The sequence below is a fragment of the Physella acuta genome, unplaced genomic scaffold, assembly GCF_028476545.2.
Source record: "Physella acuta isolate Inbredline_101_S28 unplaced genomic scaffold, ASM2847654v3 ptg002269l, whole genome shotgun sequence".
Lineage (NCBI taxonomy): Eukaryota > Metazoa > Mollusca > Gastropoda > Physidae > Physella > Physella acuta.
Window position 1 is genome coordinate 1 of NW_026733768.1, and position 27,694 is coordinate 27,694.

The 27,694-nt window shown below is 35.6% G+C and overlaps 2 protein-coding genes across 4 annotated transcripts; one reads left to right on the top strand and one right to left on the bottom strand.

The window, feature by feature from the left end:
* On the top strand, positions 1–23,339 carry LOC131932746 (putative methyltransferase-like protein 24). Of its 2 annotated transcripts, none has more exons than XM_059289657.1 (6): positions 1–78; positions 14,515–14,704; positions 15,822–15,899; positions 17,727–17,845; positions 19,494–19,708; positions 20,899–23,339. In XM_059289657.1, exons 2-6 carry the CDS (start codon positions 14,551–14,553, stop codon positions 21,299–21,301), a joined length of 969 nt encoding a protein of 322 aa, XP_059145640.1. In that variant the 5' UTR covers positions 1–78; positions 14,515–14,550; the 3' UTR covers positions 21,302–23,339. The 2 variants fall into 2 exon arrangements, with proteins under 2 accessions (XP_059145640.1, XP_059145638.1); XM_059289655.1 differs by lacking the exon at positions 1–78 and adding an exon at positions 7,746–7,841.
* Positions 23,340–25,355: 2,016 nt separating this feature from the next.
* On the bottom strand, positions 25,356–27,373 carry LOC131932742 (uncharacterized). Of its 2 annotated transcripts, none has more exons than XM_059289646.1 (2): positions 27,282–27,373; positions 25,356–25,970 (listed from the first exon to the last, which is right to left on the bottom strand). In XM_059289646.1, the coding sequence occupies exon 2, from the start codon at positions 25,956–25,958 to the stop codon at positions 25,485–25,487; it is 474 nt and encodes a 157-aa protein (XP_059145629.1). In that variant the 5' UTR covers positions 25,959–25,970; positions 27,282–27,373; the 3' UTR covers positions 25,356–25,484. The 2 variants fall into 2 exon arrangements, with proteins under 2 accessions (XP_059145629.1, XP_059145631.1); XM_059289648.1 differs by having other exon boundaries at positions 27,278–27,346.
* Positions 27,374–27,694: the final 321 nt, after the last annotated feature.

A 27,694-nucleotide genomic window follows, 5' to 3' on the forward strand; every position in this document is an offset into this window, starting at 1 on the left:
CATAGGTCGAACCAGCTGGCAAGATCAAAGTGAATTTGAATATTTTAAAACTGTCATTAACTACTTACGATCTGTACAGTAAGTATGTTGAAATTTTTTTTTAAATAATATTGTATTTTTATAAAAATCAATCCATCAATTATTTCTTAACTCTGGGAGATTTAGGGCATCAGTTTTTTTTCATAATGTTCCGCCATCAGTCCCGTTCCGCTGCTTCTTTGAGTATTTCTGTGAGTAGTTCTTTGAGTAGTTCTTGGAGTAGTTCTGTGAGTAGTTCTTGGAGTAGTTCTTTGAGTAGTTCTTTGAGTAGTTCTGTGAGTAGTAATGTGAGTAGTTATTTGAGTCGTTCTTTGAGTAGTTTTTTGAGTAGTTCTGTGAGTAGTTCTTTGAGTAGTCATTTGGGTAGTTCTTTGAGTAGTTCTTTAAGTAGTTCTTTGAGTAGTTATTTGAGTCGTTCTTTGAGTAGTTATTTGAGTAGTTCTTTGAGTAGTTCTTTGAGTAGTTCTTTGAGTAGTTCTTTGAATAGTTCTTTGAGTTGTTCTTTGAGCAGTTATTTGAGTAGTTCTTTGGGTAGTTCTGCGAGTAGTTCCTCAACGGGCAGCCCAGTCTAATCTTTGATGTCATCCATTCATAGATCTTTCGGTTTCCCTTTCTCCCCCCCCCCCCTCCTGGCACAGTGCCCTGCATTATTGTTTTGGATAGGCCGTTGGTTCATGTGATGACCTGCCCATACCATCTTTTTGTTTTTACAATACTTAAGGGGGGGGGGTCGGATGAGAGAGCGAGAGCGCAAAAGTACTGACTCAATAAGTCATGAGTTCGGACCCCTGGTAGATGATGTTCGTTAGCTGGATGCAGCAACTATCCTAGAAAGAAAAAAAAAACCCAGTAAAACCTGCTGGCTTGCAGTTGTTCTTTGGCGGACAAAGGCTACGGAAACAATTCCAGAATGAAAAACAGACTGAGTCAACACTTGTCAGTTCACATCAAGTTGATACGTTATGACCACCTTACCGACATGCCCGACTTACCGACATGCCCACTATACCGACTTATCCAATTTACCGAATGCCCACTTTACCGACATGCCCAACTTACCGACATACCCGACTTACCGACATGCCCACTATACCGACATGCCCATTATACCAACATGCCCACTATACCGACATGCCCACTATACAGACATGCCCAACTTACCGACATGCCCACTATACAGACATGCCCACTATACCGACATGCCCACTATACCGACATGTCCACTATACCGACATGCCCACTATACAGACATGCCCACCGTACCGACATGCCCACTATACCGACATGCCCACTATACCGACATGTCCACTATACTGACATGTCCACCTTACCGACATGCCCACCGTACCGACTTGCCCTACTTACCGACATGCCCACTATACCGACATGCCCACCGTACCGACATTCCCACTATACCGACATGCCCACTATACCGACATGTCCACTATACCGACATGCCCACTATACTGACATGTCCACTATACCGACATGTCCACTATACTGACATGCCCAACTTACCGACATGCCCACTATACCGACATGCCCACTATACCGACATGCCCACTATACCGACATGCCCTACTTACCGACATGCCCACTATACCGACATGCCCACTATACCGACATGCCCACTATACCGAAATGCCCACTATACCGACATGCCCACTATACCGAAATGCCCACTATACCGACATGCCCTACTTACCGACATGCCCACCTTACCGACATTTAGAAAAGTTTCACTTTACCGCAACATCAACATACACAACAAACCCGGTGAAGCATGGTAAACCACGCCATCTAGCCATATATCGTACATCACCTTCAACACATTAACATATCTTGCATATTGTGTCAACACTGCGAGGCTGGGTTACGGGCATATATTACACGGTTTCTCCGGGTAAGGGTGTTGATTGTACTTTAATAGCTGCTATAGATTGATGTTAGTTATACTTTCGGGTTTTGTTACAAGTTTTTGTCTGTGTGTACATGATGAATGCATGAAGGAATTTTCTTTAATCTGAATTTCAGGCTTTACGCTTGCTTCTGGTTATAAATATTTAACTTCAGGCTATACAATTTTAAGCCTAGACATTTATGATGTTCTAGATGTTTAATTAGATGTTTGCTTGTTTGTTTTTTCCTGATATCTATTAGGGTATGGGACAAAATGGCGACTACATTGTGAAATCAGTTTTAACTTATTTACAAAACGTTCACTGCTACTAAATGTATACAGAAAAATCTATTAGCTGTAGTTTATTTCTTCTCGGCTCATACTTTTGTAATATTGCTGGGGGTTTATCTCCAATACAATTTAGTATTACGTGTAAACATCTAATGCATCATACGACCCGTTCACTCCCTGATTTTGTATCTAGATATACTTCCACAGCCTTTGTCCTTTCCAGAAAAATCTACAAGGCACCTGCGTATATCAAATCAATGTCTATTTCAATGTAGAAAACCAATCTTATAAAACGCAGAATAACGGCTAAAATTCAAATATTTTTACACGAATGTCGTTACGCTTTCTGACGTGTGACGTCGTTCTTGTGACGCCGGAACTCAAAGACAGGGGCGTATCGAAGGGGGGGGGGGGGGGGCAGGGGGGGTACATATTAAAACATCATTTTAGCTGCATTTTTGCATTATAAATATAAAACATATATAGGTGGAGGTGCAAATTGAAAGTTTGAGTGGGGGGGGGGGGCGTTCAAATCAAAAGTTTGAGGGAGGAGGAGTGCAAATCGAAAATTTGAGGGGGGGGGGGGGGGGGGTGGGTGCGAAATTAAAAATTGAAAGGTTGATTCCGAGGGGTGCGCCAAATTGAAAGTTTGTCCCCGGCGCCGGGAAGGGTCGCTACGCCTCTGCTGAAAGATTCAGATCGATCAAACATCGTGACGTCATTGATTTTCGACCACAAATGATAAAGTCAAGGATGAAGATTGTGCATAGATAAAAGAACATAGGCTAGGGTGAGACTTCAGTTTTGGTTAGCCATACCAGTGTTTCATTCATACTTTGTTTTTTTTTTTATCCGGGAGGGCACTTGAAAATTTTAAAACGTGGGGGGGGGGGGCACTGCTAAATGTATATACTTTCTATGCGAATTCTATTTTGTCCGGGGTGGGGGTAGGGGGAGTAGACGTGCCGCCCCCATACCAGAAAAAGATGTCTGAAAGAAACTCTGCCGTACTAGCTAATCCAACAGAATAAAACACACCCTGACGACGCTTGTAATAAGTGCCTTCTTTAATGGTATATAAATCTTTCAATCTTGTCTTTTTGTTTAGTTACAAGTTCTCATTCATGTACCGAGATAACTCTAGAAATCCCACCAAGAGTTTATCAAAGGCTGATTTTAAATTAGCATACTATTTAATTACAAGTCAGGCATAGACGACGTGTTACCCCCTTAGGTTAAGATAACTAACACAGGGTATATGCATAAATTACTGGGAAGAAACTTGAGCATTATTGTTAAATAGCCAGCAAATAATAGCCAGGAAATACAGAAGGATTAGATTTAGAACAAGTTCGTGTATGTTTGACAGTTAGGATCTGGTTTGGGATTTACGTTACGACTAGGTCTATGGTTAAAGTATTGATATTAGAACAAAAAAAAATCAATTAAGCTTTGATACACAGTAATCTTTTGACCCGTTCTGTCATTTATAATGGTGTATTGCCCCGTGCATTGGTATTGAATAACCAACGAAATAACTTGAGATCGACTTCATTGAAGAGGATAATATCGGGTGTAGGTCAAAAGATCGACGTCGAAAAGGACGACTGGGCGTAAGGCCGACAGGTGATAAGGCCGGCATAGACATATGTTTTTTTATATATATATATATATATATATATATATATATATATGCGAAAAAAACCTGAAAAGAACACCTTTTTTTTACTTTGTGGCTACATTTCTGTTTACTTTGGAACACCCGACCACAACGCATTCATTATTGTTTGTGTCGCCTGTAGGGTTGATGTAATTTACGTTTAATCAATGCCAATTTACAACAATACTGCACACGTTACTTTGTTAATAAATACATTTTTGTTAAAATACATTTAAAATCACGGTCAAAAGGGCGAGAAGAAAAATTATATTCGATGCGATTGGATGTATAGAAATTGATGTCAATGTTAGATAAAATTGAGTTACCGGGTTTGCCACAAACCCACAAACAAACAGACTTTGTGAACTAAATAAGAGACTATATTGAAACAAATACAAAAACATTTATAACAACTAGCTTTAAAACAAAATTGCTTTCTTTAATAAAAAAAAAACTTTGGGCGCTCATGAAATCTCCTACATATTTTAACGACCAAAGCTTTTTTTTTTTTTTTTTAAAGCGCGCTTTTTAAAATTTTCTTACTTTTAGTGCATTCGAAAGCTTGTTATTATAAACAGTTTTATAGTTTGTTTTATTTTCCACTTTTAGCCATGCGTTCGAAATTAATTTAACACTACATAGGCTACGAATAAAAATATTCTCCTCTAAAACACGAACAGTAACTTGTGATCTGGAAAAGAGAGTTATCTGCCCCAGCATGTTCGTGGGCAGTGTTCAGGCGAGAAATCAGCCTAGCGTGGCATGTTCAGCGGTTAGCTGATCGAATAAGCGTTTTGAGCTTTGTTAGAAGTGAGTCAAAGTTGTTACAAGACGTGTCACAAAACCCACAGACGTTGTCAACTAAGCAAAAGCTTGTAAAAATACGGAAATCCTCTTCGGGTGTCAACAAGTAGGCCTATATTGTTAAAGCTTCAGCGAGTGAGCTTTGGTAACAAATGTAGGCTTTAGCTGCAGGTGTTTAACTTGATCGGCGGTAAAAATTGAGTTCAGTGAAACGTGACGTATTCATTTGTTATTGAAGCTTAAGGCATACTTTTAAATCCTATTCTAAGGCTGCGTGCGAATGTTCTTGAGTGCACCCATGCTTTTTTATATACACGTACAGGCTTATATTTCAGCCGCAGGATAAATCTGACGATATATATATATATATATATGCCTATATATATATATGGAGTGGTGCACTGGTTGACACCAACATTTAGTGATACTGCTTTTATATATATATATATATATATATATATATATATATATATATATATATATATATATATATATATATATATATATATATATATATATATAATAACATTTCTATATCCGGATTGCATTGGAAGTACCATTTCCCTTAGGGATATCTAAGAATATACGAGAACATTTATTGGAGATCACTTCCGATTTAAGATTAATTTTTCTCGTTGTTGTAGTCATTGATGTTGATGAATTAATTGATGTCTTATTGTTGTTTTTTTTTTTTACTTTCTCGTATACGAAGTATAGGGGAAGTAATGTAGTCGTGCAAAAAATATCGAAATCGAAATTTTTGCAAATCTTGACGTTTTATACCTCGCTGACTCGGAAAACATAGCGTTGCAATTCTGTCCGTATGTTTGTGTGTACGTGTGTGTATTCCTGTGGATACGATAACTTAAATACCGTTACAGGTGGGTTGATGAGATTTCATATATAAGTAGTTATCAAATTTGTAGGTTATTTTTTTCAGCTTTTCAGCGATTTCCGGTAGCCGAAAGTGGAACTTATTCTACTTTTAGTTTTTCAAAAGCCTATAACCTGAGGACTGTTTTAGTTGGATAAACGAAATTTCACACCTATGATAAAAGCACTTATGATCAAAGCACCTATGGTAAAAGCGTCTAAAACCATTTCAACATACACCCACTAAAAACAATTAAAATATCCTAATGATGGATTATAAACTCAGCTGTCCCCCCCCCCCCCATTATTTCGGCCCTGTACTCAATCATTCAGTAGCTCCACATTGCCATCTGTGTAACAGTGTCCCTGTTCTTGCCATAACTAGTCTCTGTCCCATAGTCTACGTAACAGGCAAACGTCGTTTGTTTTTGTCGCTTGTCAGGCCATGTTTATAATGTATGAGGCATTGATTTATTCACACACGCAGGGTCATAACGTGCTTGGCCAGCCTAGGATGGCGCCTAAGAATTTAAACGTCATTATTGTTCAAGATGAAGTAAACAATTAAAAACTACATTAATTTACCTTTAATTTGATACCCGATTTTAATTATCAAAATTTATCGGTAACCTAGAAAATGATTTGTGAAAAAAACAAATTCGTTTGTTTTTAAATGGCTACGATGACTGATACTGTGGGTTAGCTTTTGTTTAGGAGTGTTGTTGTGACGTGATTGACCGTTCAGAAGAAATGTGTCGTCTGCTAGATTTCTTACCTTTCAAATACACGGCGGGCAAAATAGGCGAGCTTATTTGGCTGTTGTCTCGATCAAGTTTTTTCATGAAGGTTTTTTTTTTACCCTGCATTGTTTTTTTTTTTTCTAAATTAATAAAATTAGAATTCTTAACAAATAAATTTCTATTAATCTGCACACGTTTGAGTGTTTTTTACAATAATATTAAATACAATAATCAACATTTTGCTTATCTTATATATGTATATTGTTGAATAATACGCAAAAATAACGATTATAAGTAAATGTTTCTGAAATGACCATGAAACATTCTTAAAAAACGGAATCATGGTATTTTTGTTTTCAGCGGCCATCATTACCGTGACGATGGTAAAAAAAAAAAGTAGGTCAAGTTACAGGCTAATTACCTTGTTGCTTTTCACCCTTAGTATTCAGTACCTTAGTATTCAGTACTTTAGTATTCAGTACTTTAGTATTCAGTACTTTAGTATTAAGTACCTTAGTATTAAGTACTTTAGTATTAAGTACCTTAGTATTAAGTACCTTAGTATTAAGTACCTTAGTATTAAGTACTTTAGTATTAAGTACAGTTTGATTCTAGCGAGTGCAGTTTTACTAGCACTAAATCATTTTTGTCAAAACTTATTACGCTTAGTACCCTCTTAACCTAGATTACTAGGTCCCCTTCCTCCTTAATTTATATTAAGTTTTTTTTTTCTTTACCGTCTTTAACTTTGCTAATGTATTTAATTAATTAATCTAACTTTAAAAAAAAGCAGACTAACTCATTAAAAGTTGCTACATCCCCTTGGATGGTGTCGATTGGTGCGGCCTCAAAACTAAATAAAGTTTCTGGTTACTCTATTTTAATTCTTTTTATTTGTATTTTAATTCGTGTTTTTTTTCAGCTTTATCTCCCTTTATATGGGCTTATGTTTCCTGTTTTCTAAACCTGGTTGTCTTGCGTTAATTAATCTCTAATTTATTTATTTGTTTACCTTTTTGTGAATGGTGTAGGGTTTTATGAATTATTCACTTTTAAGCCATTTTGGTTTACAATTCAATTTATTTTAAATAACCGGTGTAATAATTATTGTACAATTACACTCTAAAAAGCCGAAATTAAAATATGTTCCATTTATAGACTTTTAATATAATATCAATACTTAATAAATTTCCATTCATTTGACGTTATATTGCTGCTGTAAAGCAATATAAATCCATTTTTATAATAATAAAACCCGAGTGGGAGAATGTTGTTGTAATATTACCGTACGTGTTGAAACATTACCGTATGTAAATCTGCGGACGGCTGGTTATAGTCCTTCATAACGAGGCCACGTTTTACCTTACGGTTTTTGATAGACTGGTGGCGTTCGGTGCTTAGTGCTCCTACCTCAATCGCACTTCGTTGACCGTGTTGATCAAAAGTGGTTATTCAAAAGGGCTTTTGTTGGTTATTTTCAATATTAAAAACAGCATTTTTTAAAAAACCTATGCTGTTCTTATTTGGAACTACGGTAACTTAACGATTTCTTTTATAATCGTATACATATTCAAAGTTTGAACACTATATTGATTTTATTCACTATATTGCAGTTTTTTTTGTTCCTCAGCTATATGAAGCTAGAAATTTAAACTTTAAATGAGAGTCTAGAGCCTAATAGGTCCCAACGAGTGTGACGAAGTGCTTTTCATCATTATTGTTGACGTGGAAAAAAATCACTTTTTGTCAATTTTGCATTCATAGTAGTATTAAAAAAAACTTAAATTAAGCATGAAAATTTTCCGAAATTTAAAATTTGAAGAATCAATGATATAAAAGTTGCAAATGTATATAATTTTTTTTTGCATTAAATGCTACATTTCTAACTATTTTCTTAGCCTAAATAGTAGATTTTGCTTTATTAAGGTAAAAATTGATTAGTTGTTTAGGAACACCGTGATCAATTTTATGAAAACCCCACTTTGTCGTAATATTTTACACTCATAACTTTTTAATAAAACTACACTTTAAAAAAACAAACAGTTAACCTGGCAAGGCCATGTTTATTTACATTTTGGCTTTTAAAAAATTTGATAAGTTACCGAAAATACCTAAAACGTCCATACATTCATTCTCTCAATATAGTTAAGTCCTACAAAAAAAAACGCACAGTAAAGTTATAGCCGCATTTAACTTAGAAAACCTCACACAATTTTAAAATAATCAATGGACTATTCGATAATATTCCCGGTGGGGTAAGTTTAGTAGTGAACACAGAAATTATTTTTAAGAAGAAGGGAAAAAATCAAATTAAAAGTTTTTAAAAATTTATTTATATATATATTTTTTACAAATTTACTATTTGCATTAACATAATGCCTCATAAAATTGAGCTACTCCGTTAGAATACTTTTATTTAAGAAGTTTCTTGTTTCTTGATATTGAATAGCTAGTTATAAACCAACACAGATTTGAAAAGTAAACAAAAGTTAGACCTAACAGTACATGGGGTCACTGTTTCTGTGAATTAATAGTGTGGCCAGTACTATCCCCTGCCGCCTCTACTTTCCCGGATTTGAACTCGTATGCCCTACCATTCAACCACGACGTCCCATAAATATTGTACTGCTGTGACCGTAATGATAGATACATCCAATTTTTATAACTGCGTTTTGTATGTCAATATGTATGTCAATATAGATAAAGCTGTTATACAAATTGGACTCATCGATCATGTATGTCAATAAAGATAACAAATGTTATAGTGTGGTCCGCGATACGCCGTGCGGCATTTGCATTCCCAAACGTGTGTTAGGTAACCCCCTGAGCTGGGTGGACTCAAGGAGGTCTCATTTATTCGAGCACAGGATCCGAACTCGAGTCCTTCGGGTTTTCGCTCGCGCGCTCTGCCATCAATATTGTATTACTTTGACGGTAATGATGGGTATATACTATTTTGTTACTGTGTTCTGAATGTCAGTTTAGATAATAATGTGATAGACATTTCTATATTGTACTAACACAAGTATATATATATATATATATATATATATATATATATATATATATATATATATATATCTGCGTGTGTGTATCTGTGTGTGTATATGTGTGTGAACGCATGTTATGTTTACATTTAGGGGTATAGTGTAAATATAATCTCCACAATGCGAGAAAACGATTTTTTTTTCTCCTCACAAACATCTGTTTTGTATCTATCCTTCAGAAACGGACAAATAAATGTGATTTTTGTGTAGGTGTGTGGGTGTGTGAGTGGAGTGAGTGTGAGTGTGTGTGCGTGTGCGTGTGTGTTTGTGTGTGTGTGCGTCTCAACATGAGACGGGCAAACATTTTTCGCTAGAATATAACTGCCGCGTCTCTATTGTTCAAACCATCACGGATTTGCGAGACAACTATTTTAATGTTGCCCATGGGGGCGTTTGGCTTTTTTATGTATCAAATATGGTGTAGTTACGGCGCCTGGCTATAAGTTATGGTTATTGTTAAACTAATGTTCAATTTAGCATTTTAAGTACGTGAGATTATACCAAAATAATCCTTGGTTTTTTTTTTTTTTCTGAATTCTTTAGACGAATAAGAAAACAAAACGAACGGGGTAATGTATACTGAGTACAACGTTTGAAAGAGATATTAGAAAAAATATTGTATGTTGTTGGCTACCATGCCCTAGCGTTTAAAGTAACTCTGGTACTAAGACATTCACCCAACCGTTATAGCAATACAGGCAGAATACTATTAATAATATAGCCATTGCGGCTTTCTTTATAACAATATGTGCACCGCCGAACAATATTTTCAAAAAATGAGCCTACCACAATGAAAATAAATTCAGTTGCACGTATTGTGTTGGGACTCCACATAATTATTCCATAAAAAATGTAATCGCTCTGCATTGTTCCGTTTGTTGGCATAACAAGCTTTGTCCCATGGTCTCCGTATCTCCCACACGCCGTGTGTCGATAGTGAGGCTAGTTTGCCGGTCAATCAATACTGCAAATAGGACGGTCATAAGACGTTAAAATTAGCGGTTTTTTTTACACAATTATCGATTGTCTGTTATAATCAACAAAGTTTCTTAATCTTTTAATCAATGCGGGACACTTTTTTTATGTTTCTTCTGCGTAGTAAAAAATAAATTTATATATATATATATATATATATATATATATATATATATATATATATATATATATATATATATATATATATATATATATATATATATATATATATATATGAAACATAGCAACAAAAGAATTTAAAACACAGAAAACGGTCTCGGCCCTCGACAAAGTAATTGTCTTTCTTGATGGCCTTGTTTGTAAGTACTTTGAGGTAACCGGAGTTGTATTTGTGTTATTAATGCTGTTGAAAAATTCATTACCTAACTATTGAAATTACGGATACAATAAATGGGTGGTAGAGCTTACGAGTGCTAACCCGAAAGTCTCGAGTTTGAATCCCGGGCTCGAGTCTGTAGAACATCCTTGAGTTCACCAATTTTTTATTTGTACCAGAATCACTTTACAAAGGTGGTTCGGTATAGTACTGACCACACATTCGAAATAACTGTGTATAAAAACATAATCTCTCCTTTGTCTGCCCCATGTGTCGTGGGCACAATGAGATAGAACGACGAGATATGAGTATGTACTACGTAGAGCTGTAGCATAGATAGGATGTTGTAATAAAACATATCCACAGATTCTTGTGTTTTGAAATGAAGCACTATCAATCGTGTGGGTCAACATTTAGTCTAAATTCTCCTGAACTAATTAGTCGACGCGCGCTGAACTGCTAGCCCGCGTTCGGATCTGGTTCCGGAGTCGGACTGCGGGATGCAGAAGCGTAGCGACCCTTCCCGGCGCCCGGGGACAAACTTTGCGATTTGTACCCCCCTCCCCCCTCAAGATTTCGATGTGCACCCCCCCACCCTTCAATCTTGTGATTTGCACCCCCCTCAACCTTTCAATTTATTTTTCCAACCCATTTTGGCGCCCCCTAAGGTCGGCACCCGGGGACATATGTCCCCCCCCCCGTCCCCCCCCCCCCCTCGCTACGCTACTGGCAGGATGTCCTTGTCCACTCAGCTTTGATTAATTCCTTGCCTACGTTATGGAAAGAAAAGACTGCTGGACATAGTGCTGACCACCTTTTCCCTTCATATGCTGAGGTCAATGAAACAGGTGAACACTACAGGATTAACTTCTTGTGGTTTGACATACTTAGAAGGATTATTGCTGAAGGTGGATTAAAATTGTAACAGCTGCGTCACTGTTGGCGAACGAATTAGAAACAGTCCGCTAGTCTCAGCAGGCACGAGCAAGGTGGATTTAACTTTCTCGTGTAGGAGTGTTGAGGAAAGGTGGTAATCGTGCAAAAAATAAAATCGAAGTTGAGCTTTCGACTCTCTCGACGTTTTACCCATTCCTGAGTTGAAGAAAAAAAATTAGCAAAAAGGTGGGTGTATGTGTGTGTGAGAGAGAGAGAGGGAGTGTGTGTATGTGTGTGTGCGTATGTGGATGTGGACACTATAACGACATAGATTATATAAGTATTTGGCCATATACGTAGGTTTCTTTCAACTTTCGAGCGATTTCCGGTAACCGGAAATGTTTTTACTCTATTTCCGTTTTTCTAAAACCATCAGAATTTGATATTTTATATCGTATTTTCAAAAAACAACATATTTTAAGAACCTCCCGCATGCCTGTGTTTTCTATAATAACGAGTGGTTTTGTCACAAATTACCAACCATTTCTATAACCTGGTTCCACTAGATGGGGTACCCCGCCCCTTACTGCTATATAGGAATAAATAATTCAAGACATCTCTCTAACACTTTATTTAAAATCCATTGTTTTGTTAGACACATTAAAAATATACTACAGGGCTAACGACACGCTCTGCATTAACTAGTCAAGAGTTATTAGACAGGTATTGTTTCCGGAATTGTCAGTTGTAAAAATGGAAGGGTTATGTGTTCGGACTCCTATTGCAAGGCGTCAGATGACGCGGTATCCTAGGACGCAGCCTCGCTTTACTCTGCTTTCGTCTGCATACAATTTTTATCTTAATAACTTTTTTATTATTGCTTCTGCCAGTTCCCTGGGGAGCATGACGGCATGACTACCCTTTCTGCGAGGTAACGAAAGGGGTCATAGCTGAGTAATCACCACTAATACTGCTTTGTTTGCATGCACACTACGACAAACTTAGCTCCGCGATGACCGCTTTTATTTAAATAGCGTTTATTTGTCACCTAATCACTAAGGCGTGACCGACGCATAACAATGTTAGTTGTATTGTCCATGGAGGGCGGTTGTTTTTCCCTTAAGGCATTTCTCTGCCATCAAAGCGGGCGGCAACCTTGATGCAAAGGTGCGTCTTTATCGTTATTTCATTCTCTTTGATCTAGTTTCGTCCACCTGACATGGTAGGATTGTCTCATGTTTGTCAAGCCCACCTACGGTGTCTATCGAAACATTTTTTTTTAAATCTTCGCATACTATATTAGTAATTTAATTTTAAAATGTTTAGTGCAATATGACAAATTTATACGGCAACTATTTCTTACAATAAACAATATTTAACATAGTAAACAAAACCATATGACAATCAACACAAAAAATATCCAGATCAACTAAAATCATCCAATACACTATTACAATTTTGCTGTGAGATATTTTGTCTGAGATCAATTGTCCTTGGTATCATTGGTCCTGATATATTTTATTATGGTATCTTTTCTCCGTGAGATCATTTGTCCTGAGATCATTTGTCCTGATGTATTTCGTCCTGGTATCTTTTGTCTGAGGTCATTTGTCCTGAGATCATTTGTCCTGAGATCATTTGTCCTGTCACCCAGAAAACAGCTACTGAAACTGCTGCAGCTGGAGGTTTTTGATGATATCGCATGCAAATAACGCGGGGAACTCGGTGGTTGCTTTATCCATGAAGATTTAGCACTACTGAAAGTGCGTCAAGTTGTTGGCCTGTACTTGTTCCAAAAAAATGAGAAGTTTGGATCTGAAGGCCTTTAGGTGGCTGTATGGATCAGAAAGTAGATTTCCCTCTCTTGTAGCTTTAGGTTCAGAAAATTAAAATGACCAATTATGTCTTCAGCAAAGGCCAATTTTTTATACCCACTTTTTATCAGACTTTAATGGCTGTGGCTTGTCTTTACTTTCCATGAAGTAACTTATTTCCTTTCTTAACGTAAATACTCTGCTCAGAGTTTTCTCACAAATTAGCCATCTTGCTGCTGTGTAATATGATAAATCTTGTGATTCCGTGTTGTTTTTTTACATGTCTCTGAACTTTCTGTGATTGAGCCCATGTGATAGTATGAAATTCACTACCTTCACCACATGATTCAGTACACTGTTAATGTCCAAATTTTGCTGGTGAATAATACAGTGCAGGAAAATTGGTTGTAGAATGTTTTTCTCGTTCGCTTGTCCAACCAAACCTTTCTTTATGCCACTCTTGTACTTTCCTCTATCAACTGTCTGGCAACTGAGGTTAGTCCAGTCCAAGTTACAATCAGCAAATGTTTTCTTTAACTCATTGAATATATCCTATCCGGCAACAGTGTCATACATGTTATGTAGGGAAGCCAGCTCTTGTGTTATGTTCATGTCTACATCCATACCTCTAATGAACACAAGCAGTTGAGAGGTGGAACAGCTGTCCAGGGACTCATCCATTTTAGCCACGATGTTTTCACCAATGTCTGCAACATGGCGGGCAATGGTATTTGCACCCAAAGCTATATTTTGAAATTGTTTTCATTTTTCTGGGCAAACCATCTCCAACAAACATTTTTTTCTGTGGACAAAAAGAGAGGGCGTCGCGGGCTGTATTCGGCCCACGGACCGTAGTTTGGAGACCCCTGCTTTATATCATTGTTTTAGAATTATCCAGTCCATGTATATGTTATACTTTATATCATTGTTTCAGAAACATCCAGTCCATGTATATGCTATAATTTATATCATTGTTTTAGAATTATCCAGTCCATGTATATTCTATACTTTATATCATTGTTTCAGAAACATCCAGTCCATGTTTATGCTAAACTTTATATTAGTTTCAGAATTATCCAGTCCATGTATATGTCTTTTTATAATTGTTTCAGAAACATGCAGTCCATGTATATGTTATGTTTCATATAATTGTTTCAGATTCATCCAGTCCATGTTTATACCGTACGTCACATCATGAACCAAAACGGATTCTTGCGCGTGCTGATGCTGGCCGGCTGCATAGCCTTGACCGTCTTGCTGACCCTTCACCTTCGTCCCCACGTCATCAACTACATGGTCACGCCCACCGGAAGTCAGGCTGACGTAAGCAACATGGCGGCAAATAAAGGTGAGATCATCTCAGTTTCACGTCAAATCTCCTAATTAATGATTTGGTGTTGCAGTAGTTGTCAAGTCTCCTTGTCATTGATTACATGATTTGTGGACGTTTGTGGTTGCAACAGTTGTCAAATCGTCTAATACAGATTTTTCTCAGATAGACAGATACAACGATTGCTTTACAACTTTACAGATAAGATCATCTTATTTTCAATCTAATTAATTTTTTATAATATTTAATAAGACATTCAAAATAACACACACCATTATATATATATATATATATATATATATATATATATATATATATATATATATATATATATATATATATATATATATATATAAATACATACATATATATATACATATATATATATACATATATATATATATATATATATATATATATATATATATATATATATATATATATATATATATATATATATAAATACATACATATATATATATATATGTATATATATATATATATATATATATATATATATATATATATATATATATATATATATATATATATATATATATATATATATATATATATATATATGTATGGTACTATATATTATATGATGGGTTTCACGTTTAAGGCCTGCACAGATTAAGCCAGAGGCAACACTTATCTTAAGTTGATTGAAATATCTCAAATCCCTTCTCACAATTCGCAATAACACTTGAGTTAATTAACAGAAAGCTGAGACCTATATATACAATTACCCGCGATCAATATGAAAAACCCACAGAATTGTGAAGTATTTTTTCGAACGTAATGATGGGTCATTGTTCAGGTGAAGTAGAGTCCACAAAGTTCAATGACCTCGGCATATGGAAGTATAATGTGGTCATTTACCCAACTCAGGGACGTCGAGCCTTGATCCGAACTCGAAACTTTGGGGTCAGCGGTCCTACGCTCTATCATTCGACCACGCCCTTCTCTAACCAGCAGTTGGATATTGTTTTGCTCCTACAAGGTTGTTTTTTTTTATCTTTAACAAATAATATCCTCGCCTTGGAAAATTTAGGTCACTATGAAAACGATATAATGGCCAATATGTTAGTTACAGACCTTTGTGAAATAAAAAATATGGTATGTACTGTTTCAGAAGTTGGACAAGTTAAGGCACAAGACACGACGGGTAACCTCTTTAACCCGCTTCAACTCAAGGAGGATTTTGGTTCAGGTACATCTTACGATAGCTTCAACTATCTTTGTTATTTCTAGTAGTCGACAACTTCAAGTGAACATGAGCGGGGTGGGGAGGGCTAAACCCATATATATATATATATATATATATATATATATATATATATATATATATATATATATATATATATATATATATATATATATATATATATATATATATATATATATATATATATATATATAGTGTGTGTGTGTGTGTTTTGGGTTTAACTTTCCCTATAACCCCCCCCCCCCCCAACCCTAGACCCAGAAATGCCTCACGCAAACGTGTCAACGAGAGTTATGTTAAAACTTTTGTCATTTGTTGATTTTATGTCAGGATTCAGTTCAGCATTGAAATCATTTTTGTTTCAGCACTTCCCTTTGGACAGTTGTGTGGTTGTTGCGTGTGTGGTTTCTCGCCCTTTGCAAACTCTGTATCTGCTAGTTACCTCATACATTTTGTGTTGGCACTTCACACTCTGCCCCCACTTTTCACTCAAACGTGTCAACGACAGTAATGTTAACATTTTTGTCATTTGTTGATTTTATGTCAGGATTCAGTTCAGTATTGAAATCCATAATTTTTTTCTATCTAAAAATATTGAACTGATCCTTCAAGGCGAAGGTTTATGTTTTTTTTTTAAATCTCAGTTATTTAAAAAAAAACGTGTTGTCTGTATGATTTATCTTGAACGTGGTCTATTGTTTCTCGTCTGTTCTGGTTTGGTCCATCTGTTCTGGTTTGGTCCATCTGTTCTGATTTGGTCCATCTGTTCTGGTTTGGTCCATCACTTCTGGTTTGGTCCATCTGGTCTAGTTTGGTCCATCTGGTCTAGTTTGGTCCATCTGTTCTGGTTTGGTCCATCTGGTCTAGTTTGGTCCATCTGTTCTGGTTTGGTCCATCTGGTCTAGTTTGGTCCATCTGTTCTGGTTTGGTCCATCTGGTCTAGTTTGGTCCATCTGTTCTGGTTTGGTCCATCTGGTCTAGTTTGGTCCATCTGGTCTAGTTTGGTCCATCTGTTCTGGTTTGGTCCATCTGGTCTAGTTTGGTCCATCTGTTCTGGTTTGGTCCATCTGGTCTAGTTTGATCCATCTGTTCTGGTTTCATCTCGTCTACTTTGATCGTAAGATTCTAAATCTAAGTGAAAACAAAGATTCCACAAAAGAAGTTAGTTTTACTTTCAAAGTTTCAGTCGTTTTAAAAGGTTGTTTTTTGTTTATAATATAGGTTTGAATATTTATGTTAGTAAACAAAATGTAACCCCAACAGTGTAGAGATTTCAGCTACCACCCTGAGCTAAATGTGATGGTGTATTCGATTGGTAGAGCGCTCGACTTAATACCCGGAAGTGGCCAGGGAGAAAAGTAATCGATACTTACGGCAGTAAATGTATTGATATATAGTCCACCTATTTTCGAATGTAATCGATACTGACGGCAGTAGATGTATTGAAAAATAGTCCACTTGTTTTCGAATGTAATCGATACCGACGGCAGTAGTTGTATTGAAAAATAGTCCACCAGTTTTCGAATGTAATCGAAACTGACGTCAGTAGATGTATTGAATTATAGTCCATCTGTTTCTGTAACCTCGTAATATTACGTGGGATAGAAGTCAGTACTGCGGCCGCTCTTATTTACTTTGGAAGTGGTATCTGTCATGGACTCCGGAGAACCGAACTCGAGACTGTTGGGTTACAAGTCTTGTGCTCTACCCTACTATTGCTTGAACATTCCTGTGTATACCGAAACTAAGTAGGACTTAAGAGGTATAAGTAGTTTTTTTTCTATACAGAATCTTTTTTTTTTAATTTTCCAGGACCATTGAGCATTGTGCGTCAAAAAGGCTATGTCACAGACCTATCCAGCTTGGATCTAGACAGGTTATCCACAGATGAGCTCCTGATGACAATCCATAGTTATCCAGATAACGCAGATGTAGGTTTAAAAACTGAATTTTTTATATTTAAATCTTGACTCGGCTCCAGAGTTCGACACCTCGGTTTATTGAGGCTCGACATCTAAGAACAGCAACCCATGTAGGAGAGACAACTCCAAAATCTAAACACTGCTGCCTTGTTTACTTGTAGTTTTCTCTTGGGTGAACAAAGGCTATGGAAGCAAATCTATAAAAGCAGGCTAAAATCGGAGTGAAGTTGACTCGTAATAGTTAATTGTGTTGGAGGAAATCTTGTCCAACATTACAATTAAAACGAATACGAAGTCTACATGGCAAGAAAGGTTAAAGATGTGTGAGTGTATGTATGGCTGTGTGGGTGTCTGTGTGGGTTTCTGTGTGCGTGTCTGTGTGCATGTCTGTAGGTGTGTCTGTGTGGGTGTATATGTGGCTGTATATGTAACTGTATGTTTGGGTGTCTGTGTGCGTGTCTGTGTCGGTGTATGTATGGCTGTATGTGTGGGTGTATGTATGGCTGTATGTGTGGGTGTATGTGTGGCTGTATGTATGGCTGTATGTGTGGATGTCTGTGTGCGTGTCTGTGTGCGTGTCTGTGTCTGTGTTCTCTGGTCAGTTGTTCCTACTTGTCCAGTGTTTTGTTATTGGCAACGATCTGATATGTCAAAACAGTTTAGTCGAGAGCGAATATGTCGGTGGTCTATCGGTCTTGTGGCCGAATTCTCTGGGGAGCAAGTAACTCATCGGATATTTTGTAAGGGGTAAGGTGGAGTTTGGTGGAGTTTGTTGGAGTTTGGTAGAGTTTAGTGGAGTTTGGTGGAGTTTAGTGGAGTTTGGTAGAGTTTAGTGGAGTTTGGTGGATTTTAGTGGAGTTTGGTGGAGTTTGGTAGAGTTTTTGGTCCAGCTCTTTGCTCTCTAAGGACCAGAAATAAATGAAAGTCAAACCCCCAACATATTCTTGGAGCAACGAATTACCGAAGCACGGGATAAATTATTCACCTGCTAATCAAGCCAGCGCTTATCTAAAAGTCCAGAAAATCTGAAGGCCGAAAGGTGGAGTACAGTTACATTCAGACGTCCTCAACAAATCGATCATCTTCAACAGGGAGGGTCGGGTTGGGGCAGGGAGGGAGGGGGGTATGTAGACCGTGCTCCTTTTTTTTTTTATAGATTTACCATGCGAGTGTATCTAGCGACCTAGATACATTTTAGTGACGGGCGGGGAAAGTTTGATTAATCACGCCATTGGTGTAGGCACTGTAGGTCAAAGCGGTGAGGGGATGAAGGGGGGGAGGGGGGGTGATAGAATGAGCTCACCATGGAAATACTAAATTGCTAGTTAGCACTAGAGAATAATTTAATCAGAATAACAGAAATAACATCATTTTATTTGTGTAGAGATATATTTTACTGTATTATATTGAACTAGCTTTTGACTTTTTAATAAACCATGTTATAGCTTGCGAGTAGTAATTGTTTGGTATTATGATTCTTGTAATGGTTTTTATAGGACTAATAATAAAACAATATTTTCAATTGATTGGTAGGTAATATATTGTATTTTTAAAATATATATATACTTACTATTTTGGTTTTTAAAGGATTTTTAGAACAATGGTTATTCAGTAATTATTTTGTTGATAGAAAAAAATAATTTCATTTATTTTTCAGGTTTTATGTCGAAGAAAGATCCGTATGGGGAAGGTAGGTGACGGGGGGTGGGAGATCTGTGACGACCCAGACATCCGCCCCCGGGCACCCTGCATCATCTACTCACTCGGCATCAACTACGACTTCTCGTTTGACGACGACGCCGCCAAGCTGTACGACTGCCACGTGTACTCATTCGACCCCAGCATGGCTAAAGAAAAAGATCAATACGACAGGTACAATTGAGATCGATATGACCAATAAAAGGACTAAAAAGTCGCGGTTTCCGGTCTCGTCGGCCGGCTAATGCCGTGATCTTTTGTTTACATTCATAGAGGTTGCCGGTAACCGGTAACTATGATCAATGGCTTAGGGGGTGTGTTGGGGTGGGGGTTAGAGCCTTCTCTACCCCCCTCCACCCTCCCCTCCCTCTTACACATGAATTGGTAGTCTCACTTTTAGTTAAACTTTTTAAAATGTTTACAACAACGCTTTAAAGTGTTGTTTTCTTTATTATTTATATGATAAAGGTCTTGGTAAAATTAAAGTGTTGTGTAATAATGGTGAGAAATATAGCCACAAAATTTCTGGACATGATGCGTTGGCAGATTTAGAACACAACGATATATAAATCTAAAAAAAATGTATTTAGAAAAATCTAGTTTTAGGGAAGCGACATATAGGCAATTCATTACTTTCCCTAATTTGATTAAAGAGCACCCTTACTACACGATAACAATACTAAATAACAAATCAGTGTATAGTTGTAGTAGTTTGTTTAAATAATTCAGTGTGTTGTATCAGAAGGAAACTGTTATAAGGGAGGTCATCCTGTTAATTAAATCAAATCCCAAGATGTTACTAGATTACCTCTCTTTAAAACTACATTTCGATATTTAAATGGCCCTAAAAAATTATTTAAAGTTCTTTATTTTATTATTATATTATTATTATTATTATTATTATTATTATTATTATTATTATTATTATTATTATTATTATTATTATTATTATTATTATTATTATTATTATTATTATTATTATTATTACTATTTAATGGTTTTATTTTAAAAGACGTGTTTAAAATTAAGCTGTGTTTGCCTGTCAGTGTAAATTAATATAAACAATATTTCTTTGTAAAAATATGTATTGTGTCTAAGATATAGCGCAACTGAAAACACGAAGAAATAGTTATTGTTCCTAAAGTGAATCGGTTGTAAAATCAAGACTGTCTTTAGATTTTAGATTGCATATTTTTTATTACTTTGGTTTTGTTGTTTTGTTTTGTACTGTTGGGTTTTGTTGTGGGGTAGTGGCTGGAGGGTGGGGTAATATTATTAATTAATCACTTTTTGAGTTTCTTTTATTTATTTTTTAAATAGCAAAATAGAAAAAAAAAGATTTTTTTTCAAATCTTCTCATCCAGATCTGAAAAAGTCCATTTCTACAAGATTGGCCTGGACGGAAGCACAAACAAAAACAGCAAAAACTGGCAGCTCTACACGTTAGGTGACCTAAGGAAAAAACTAGGCCACCAAAACTCGACCATCGACGTCATCAAAATGGACATTGAGAGCTCCGAATGGGGGGCGCTGCCAGAGATGGCGTCTTCCGGCGAGCTGGCAAAAGTCCGGCAACTCCTGCTGGAGTTTCACGTGGTGAGTGCATCACGTGACTACCTTCTGCCGAGACTGAAGGCCATGCAGGCCATCGAGAGAAGTGGGCTGAGAAAGTTCTACGCGCATAAAAACCACGCATGCGTCACGACTATTCCGGGATTTCCCGTTGCACGGACGATGTGCTACGAGGTGCATTTCCTCAGGAGGTGACCAGCTACCTAGACTTTAGAATAACTGCATCAACATTCAAAAGTCTACGTGATTATTATTTTTTGTTCAAATATTGATTAAATTTCTATTTTTTTATTGTGCCTTATTGAAAGCGAGGTAAGTTTTTATAAAAACGTCAACGTAATAAATTCAATGCAATTATTTTTGCTTGTTTTCATAACCCTAAACAGAACCCTTGTGCTTACCCTAAAAAAAACCCAAGATCAAACCAAGAGTTAACCAGAATACGAACCCGGATATCAACAGAAATATTTATTGGGGTGTCTTAAAAAAAAGAAACTCAATATGACATCATTTTTATAAGAACAATGGCTTTTCAAATAGTAGATTCTAAAAAAGGGCATAGAAATGAAGGTGGTTTACAATTTCAATTTAAAAAAACTTTAAATTTCAACAAATTACCTCCAATTGAGCCTGCAGTTACATTACTCTGAGTACTCTATGGGTTAGAAATATTTTGTTAACTCTTTATCAAACACGTTTTATTTCTGTTTTAATCGTTGACTTTTAAATTATTTTTCATGTGGTGCTCTGTTATGGGTATTTTAACTTCGCTAGCTTTTTATAGTACCCGTAGATTAGCCATACCCACATATTCGTGTATTTGGTATCATCGATATCATTACACTACCAGTGATCAAAGATCCAGCTTAAATTATAACCCGACTATTCCAACAAGTGTGTATGGCAATAGTTAAACTGTTTTTTCTATAGTATTTAGAGGGCTTACATTTTTTATCATAATTCTAAAAAATTGTGATTATATATATATATATATATATATATATATATATATATATATATATATATATATATATATATATATATATATATATATATATATATAAACGTGTGGGGTGTTTGAGTGAAATTGGGGCAGATTGTGATGTAGATACAGAGTTGCTATGGCGTTTGCAAAGGGAGAGAAACCACTTAAACAACAACCACACAACAGTCCAAATGGAAGTGCTGTAATCTAAATTATTATCTGAAACTAAACGAGTGTTAAAGTTGAATCTCTATCTTTGAATGTATTCAATGCAGTAAAAAAAGTTTTTAAAAAAAAAAGAACTTACCCTTAAATTAATTTCTTGTTTTGTTTGTTTAGTATAAGAATAATTTCCCCAATCGAATACGCTTTTACCTATTGTTTTGAATTAGTATGAGCATTTCCGGTTTGATAATACAAGCTCAATACAAGCAACCATTTTGTTTTTTGTGACATGTGATAGCAGCAATCATTCCTTTTCTACGTGCTAAATTTGTGTTTATTATATCTATATAATTATTTGCATATCGTTTGTGTGTTGGTCACTTTTTAGATTACTTTATTACTGAGAGGATTTTGCTTCATGCTTCATCAGCTCATCAGGGTTCACTATGAACCACAGTATGCAACATGTACAATATTTTATGTAAAAAAAAATGTGTTATATTTATGCTATGTTGATATACAAAAGAAAATGTATAATTTTTTAAAGGGGTTTCTTTGCATTAAAACTTAAATCAAGTTTATTTTATGAAAGCATGCTGTGTAGTTGAATACGTTATTTTTTTAAAATTTTGATGAAGATGTAAAACTGCTTTTATAATTCTGGGTTGAAATAGATGTGAAATGAATTTAACAAATGATGATGTAAAAAATGTTTTTTAAAAAGCTTATATTGGTGTGAAAATGTAATTTTTGCTCATATGTTTGTGAAAACTGTTTTTTTTAAAATAATGAATAGATGTTACAACTTTAGATCTTTTTTAAAGAATAAATAATTGTAAAAAAAATTGGTTTGAAAAATAACGGTTGATACCTATTTAAATGCTTGGTTTTATAAAAGGAGTTAATTGCCTTTTTTTGTTTAACCTCTAAAGATGGTATATTGGTTTTTATTTACGAATTAAAACTAATTGCTGTGAATGTGTTAGAATCTAACACTGTACAAAAATGCAATTTCTCTTTAAAGCTGTAATATTAACATATGTTATTATTGTATTTACATTCATTTTTAAATCGTGGAATAAAATAAATGTGGTTTTATTGAAGAAACAATGTCGAAGTTTATTTTTTAATACTGAATCAAATTTACGATTTTTAGTTTCTTACCCTGACCGCTGCCTTAATGGGAGGGGAAAACCTATAATACACTATTTTTGTTTTATAGGTCTGCCAATTTTAATTATTATTTTAATTATTATTTTAATTATTATTTTAATTATTATTTTAATTATTATTTTAATTATTATTTTAATTATTATTTTAATTATTAATTTAGTATATTTACATATAGCTCGAGTCTGAAAGACACACCTGAGTTTACCCAGCTTTAATGGGTACCTGACTCACGTTAGAGAAACGAATGCGGCTGGACTTAGTACTGACATTATAACCCTGCGTACTGAAGCCATTGAAATAGACGAACTCTACTTCATCTGTCCCGTTTGTCTTTAGCACGAACGGGGGTACAGTGGTGCTGATTGTAGACCTACATTATTATATTGTATGATAAAAAAAATAAGGCTTACTCTTCAGAACTTTCAGATTGTAACATTCTCTAGGTTAAAAAAAAAATTTGCATACAATTTAATCTCATTAAATTGTTAACTTCAAGTGTTGATAACATTGTGTAAAATACAATTTTAAATATAGTGACATTGCGTTTTCATTGAAAATAGATCTTATTTTAAGTGAAAGTATGGTGTGGTCTAACGTTAGAGCGCACGACAGCGAACCCGTGAGTCTCCAGTTCGGATTCCGTGCTCAAATCCGATGGACGTGTTCACCCAGCTCTGATTAGTACCTGACTCATATTAGGGAAAGTAAAGGCGGCTGGTCATAGTGCTGACCACAGTCCCTACATATGCTGAGGTAAGAGAAACACCACAGCTTGATGCAGTATTTGTATTGGTTTCTTTAAAGAAGCCTCTACTTCGTTAACAATGTCTAGATATCTGTTTGTTTGTAGGTGGGGGAATCGGTGAATATTACCCAAATCTCGTCCCTCAATTTTTATCCAAATCCAATCCAGCAATTTACTTTTAAATTTTTTAAATAAATTCATTTATAACGCCAACACAACCATTTTATTTTTTATTTTTAGTCAAATTAAATTTTAATACAGTCATTAAAAAATTAATTTGAAGATTACTATATTTAATCACTAAAAGGGAGACAAGAAAATGAATTAGCAAGCAGCGCTGAATCTGGTGAATTATCAGCCCTGTTCACTGATTTTTTTTTTTTTTAACACGAAAACAGACTCTAAAATCGACTCAAAATTTCTGAGTGATCATCGTATAAAATATACGCAAATATCAAATAAAAATTTGTTTATTTCACCACTAGAGCAAATGTTAATCTTGCTATTCTATAGGTTTATATGAAATGAATGATTTACTTCGGCATTGTATTCGTAGGGGTATTGATATGGTGGTATTGTTTAACAAAGTATAGGACTCGTATTTATACCAGCTAATAGTTTAATACCTAATAACCATTTATTTATTGCTTAATGTAACAAACCTTTGTATTTCGAGGATTGTGTGTTGAATTACAGAGCTGATAATGGAACTTAGGTAATTCAGTCCATATATTTTTTTTTATTTCAATACATTAGGTCTGTTTAAATAAATTTCAACTTGCTGAATTAATTTAAATCATGAATTGCAAATTGTGGGACGGTGTGGTGTTTGAGTGGTAGAGCGTTCGACTGCTAACCCGAAAGTTTCGAGTTCGGATCCCGGGCTCGAGTCCACCCAGCTGTGATGGGTACCTTTGTCATGTTAGGGAAAGTAATGGCGGCATTGTGCTGACAATTTGCCCATTTCGTTTCCCGAGGTCACTGAAACAGGTGAACTCTACTTCACCTATTCCATGGACTGTAAGGTTCAAAAGAGAACTTTACTTTTTAAAATTGCTAATTAAATGCTGTTTCCATAACAACTTTCTGCCCACATAGATATTTAAGATATAATTTACACACGAAACAACACACACACACACACACACACATACACACAAAATATTCAATAAAAACGTGAGTTAATAGAATATTTTTTATTATAGACTGAGATATAGATGGTGCTATCCATACGACTTCACAGTGACCAACATGACTTGGTATACTTGGTGATGAGGCGGGAAAACAGCTTTTGAAGCTAGGCAACTGGATTAATACAATCCGCCCAAGCCGCCGTATCCACCGTATCCACCAAGACCTCCGTATCCACCGTATCCACCAAGACCGCCATAACCTCCGTATCCACCCTGGCTGCCGTATCCGCCCTGTCCTCCGGCACCAGCGGCGCTTCCGACAGCTCCGGCTCCGGCAGTGTTGGAGTTGTAGGAGAAGCCGTTCATTGAGGTGGAGCTGCCACCTTTGTTGAATCCACCCTGGCCTCCGTATCCACCCTGGCTTCCGTATCCACCTTGGCCTCCGTACCCGCCTTGGCCTCCGTATCCACCGTATCCACCGTATCCTCCTAGACCACCGTATCCACCGTATCCACCGTATCCTCCTAGACCACCGTATCCACCGTATCCTCCTAGACCACCGTACAGGCCAGGGTATCCGTAGCCGTATTGCCCTAAAGCGCAGGCAGCAAAGCAAGCAAGCAACAAGGTAACTGCAACGAATGAACCCATGCTAAACGATGTCTGGAAAGGAAAAATATGAAAAAATAATTTGATAATTTCTCAGTATATTATGTTTATAAGCCTCCTACAGGAAAGAATTAACCAATACTACATATGTAGATGGTTTATCACAGTTCACAAGGTTTTATGATTCAACTTTTCGATTGGCACGGATAAAATATGTGCCCTTTGCACATTTTATCGTCTCAGTAGCCTTATATTCCTTTTTAATTATTTTAAAAAAATCTTTAAAATAGAGCAAAGTTTTTTTCTTGAATTATTTATGTAAACTAGATAATAAATAGGAATTAAACATCATTGTTAGTTAAAGGCAATAAATTTGATTAACCGAAAATAACCTTTACGGTTATTGTTCATTTCATCTTTGAAATGTTAACTTTCATTAACTGTGGTCGATTTTTTAAAAAATTCTGAACGGACACACTTTATTTACGCTAAATATTTATTAATACAATTTTTAAACAGCAACATCACTTAGATTACATTAGTTGGTTAACATTTAAATTACATTATAAGAGGCGACTAGCGAAAAATTGTGTGAGTTTTTTATAGTGTTTAGTTACCTAAAATAATAATAACAAAAATATATCGAATTTCTATTTTTAAAAATACAGAATATACATAATAAAGTTTTTATAATCAAGTATTTTTTTAAATAATGTCACAACATTCGATAGACCAACACTTAAGATTACATTGCCGCTAGTTTAACGTTTTTCTACTTAAAATGAGCACTAAATGTTACATATTATGTCTAAGTTAAACATGCACATCACTTTTAAGTAATGACGTAAATTACCATTTAGAACAATTTATGAAAGTGTTACCCTTCTAGTTAAACTCTAATAAATTTGAATTAAGATAGTGTAAGGGCTATAGAGGCTGCTAACAATGGAAATTCACCGTATTCAATTTAACTACAGATTTATCGATTTTGTTTTCATTTGTGAAGTAAACTAATGTGGAGTTTTACCGAATTATAATTTTAAAAAAATATAATTCCCGATAACGTTTGAAGCTAAAATATTACTAAAATTAACTATTACTTAGGATTTAATTTAAATTTATATTTTTAAAAGAGCTAATGATGAATTGTTAGATAAAAAGTAAACTGCAAATAAAATGTAACATTGTCTTAAATTTTAAAAAGTTACAACTGATAATTTTTGAAGATACAAAAAAAATGTAATGAATGTAACTCAGCATACTGATGAATTTTAAAAAAAAACAACTAAAAAGGTAACTGCTGAGACATTTTACAATAAACCGGTGTACTACCAAGTAAGCCTCTACTGATGAGAAAATACCTACGATAGTATCCAAGAGTGATGAGGTGTAGTGAAGTCTTGGAGTGGACAGCTCGAGTTGCTTCCCTTCTCATTCCCCATCGCTTATATACCTGCTGAACAGGGGCCAATCGTTCACTTGCCCCCTAGCCTAGTCCGATCCATCATACTCTGTTAAGATTCTGGTTAATTCCTTCAGTCCGGCTACTGTTCACGGTGCCCGGGGGAATGACAGGTACGGAAGCGACGACTGGCGAACATTGAACCCTTAATCCAATCAGGCTTTAATTAGTTGATCGCAAGCTTCCGGTGTGATTTTGTACTTAGATTTTTTTATTGCTTGATTCTGTATTGCTAGTAATAAACCCAGTCAACGATTGCTTAAAGGACTTCTTCATTAGAGTACTTTTAATTTGTAGTATAGTCGGCTATTAAAAT

Excerpts from the sequence above, each read along its gene's own strand:
- LOC131932746 (XM_059289655.1), top strand. The coding sequence starts at position 7,818 with ATGCTGTTCTTATTTGGAACTACG. Across the intron at positions 7,842-14,514 it reads TGTTCTTATTTGGAACTACG|ATTCATCCAGTCCATGTTTA; the intron begins GTAACTTAACGA and ends TAATTGTTTCAG. Across the intron at positions 19,709-20,898 it reads GAAAAAGATCAATACGACAG|ATCTGAAAAAGTCCATTTCT; the intron begins GTACAATTGAGA and ends CTTCTCATCCAG.
- LOC131932742 (XM_059289646.1), bottom strand. The coding sequence starts at position 25,958 with ATGGGTTCATTCGTTGCAGTTACCTTGTTGCTTGCTTGCTTTGCTGCC.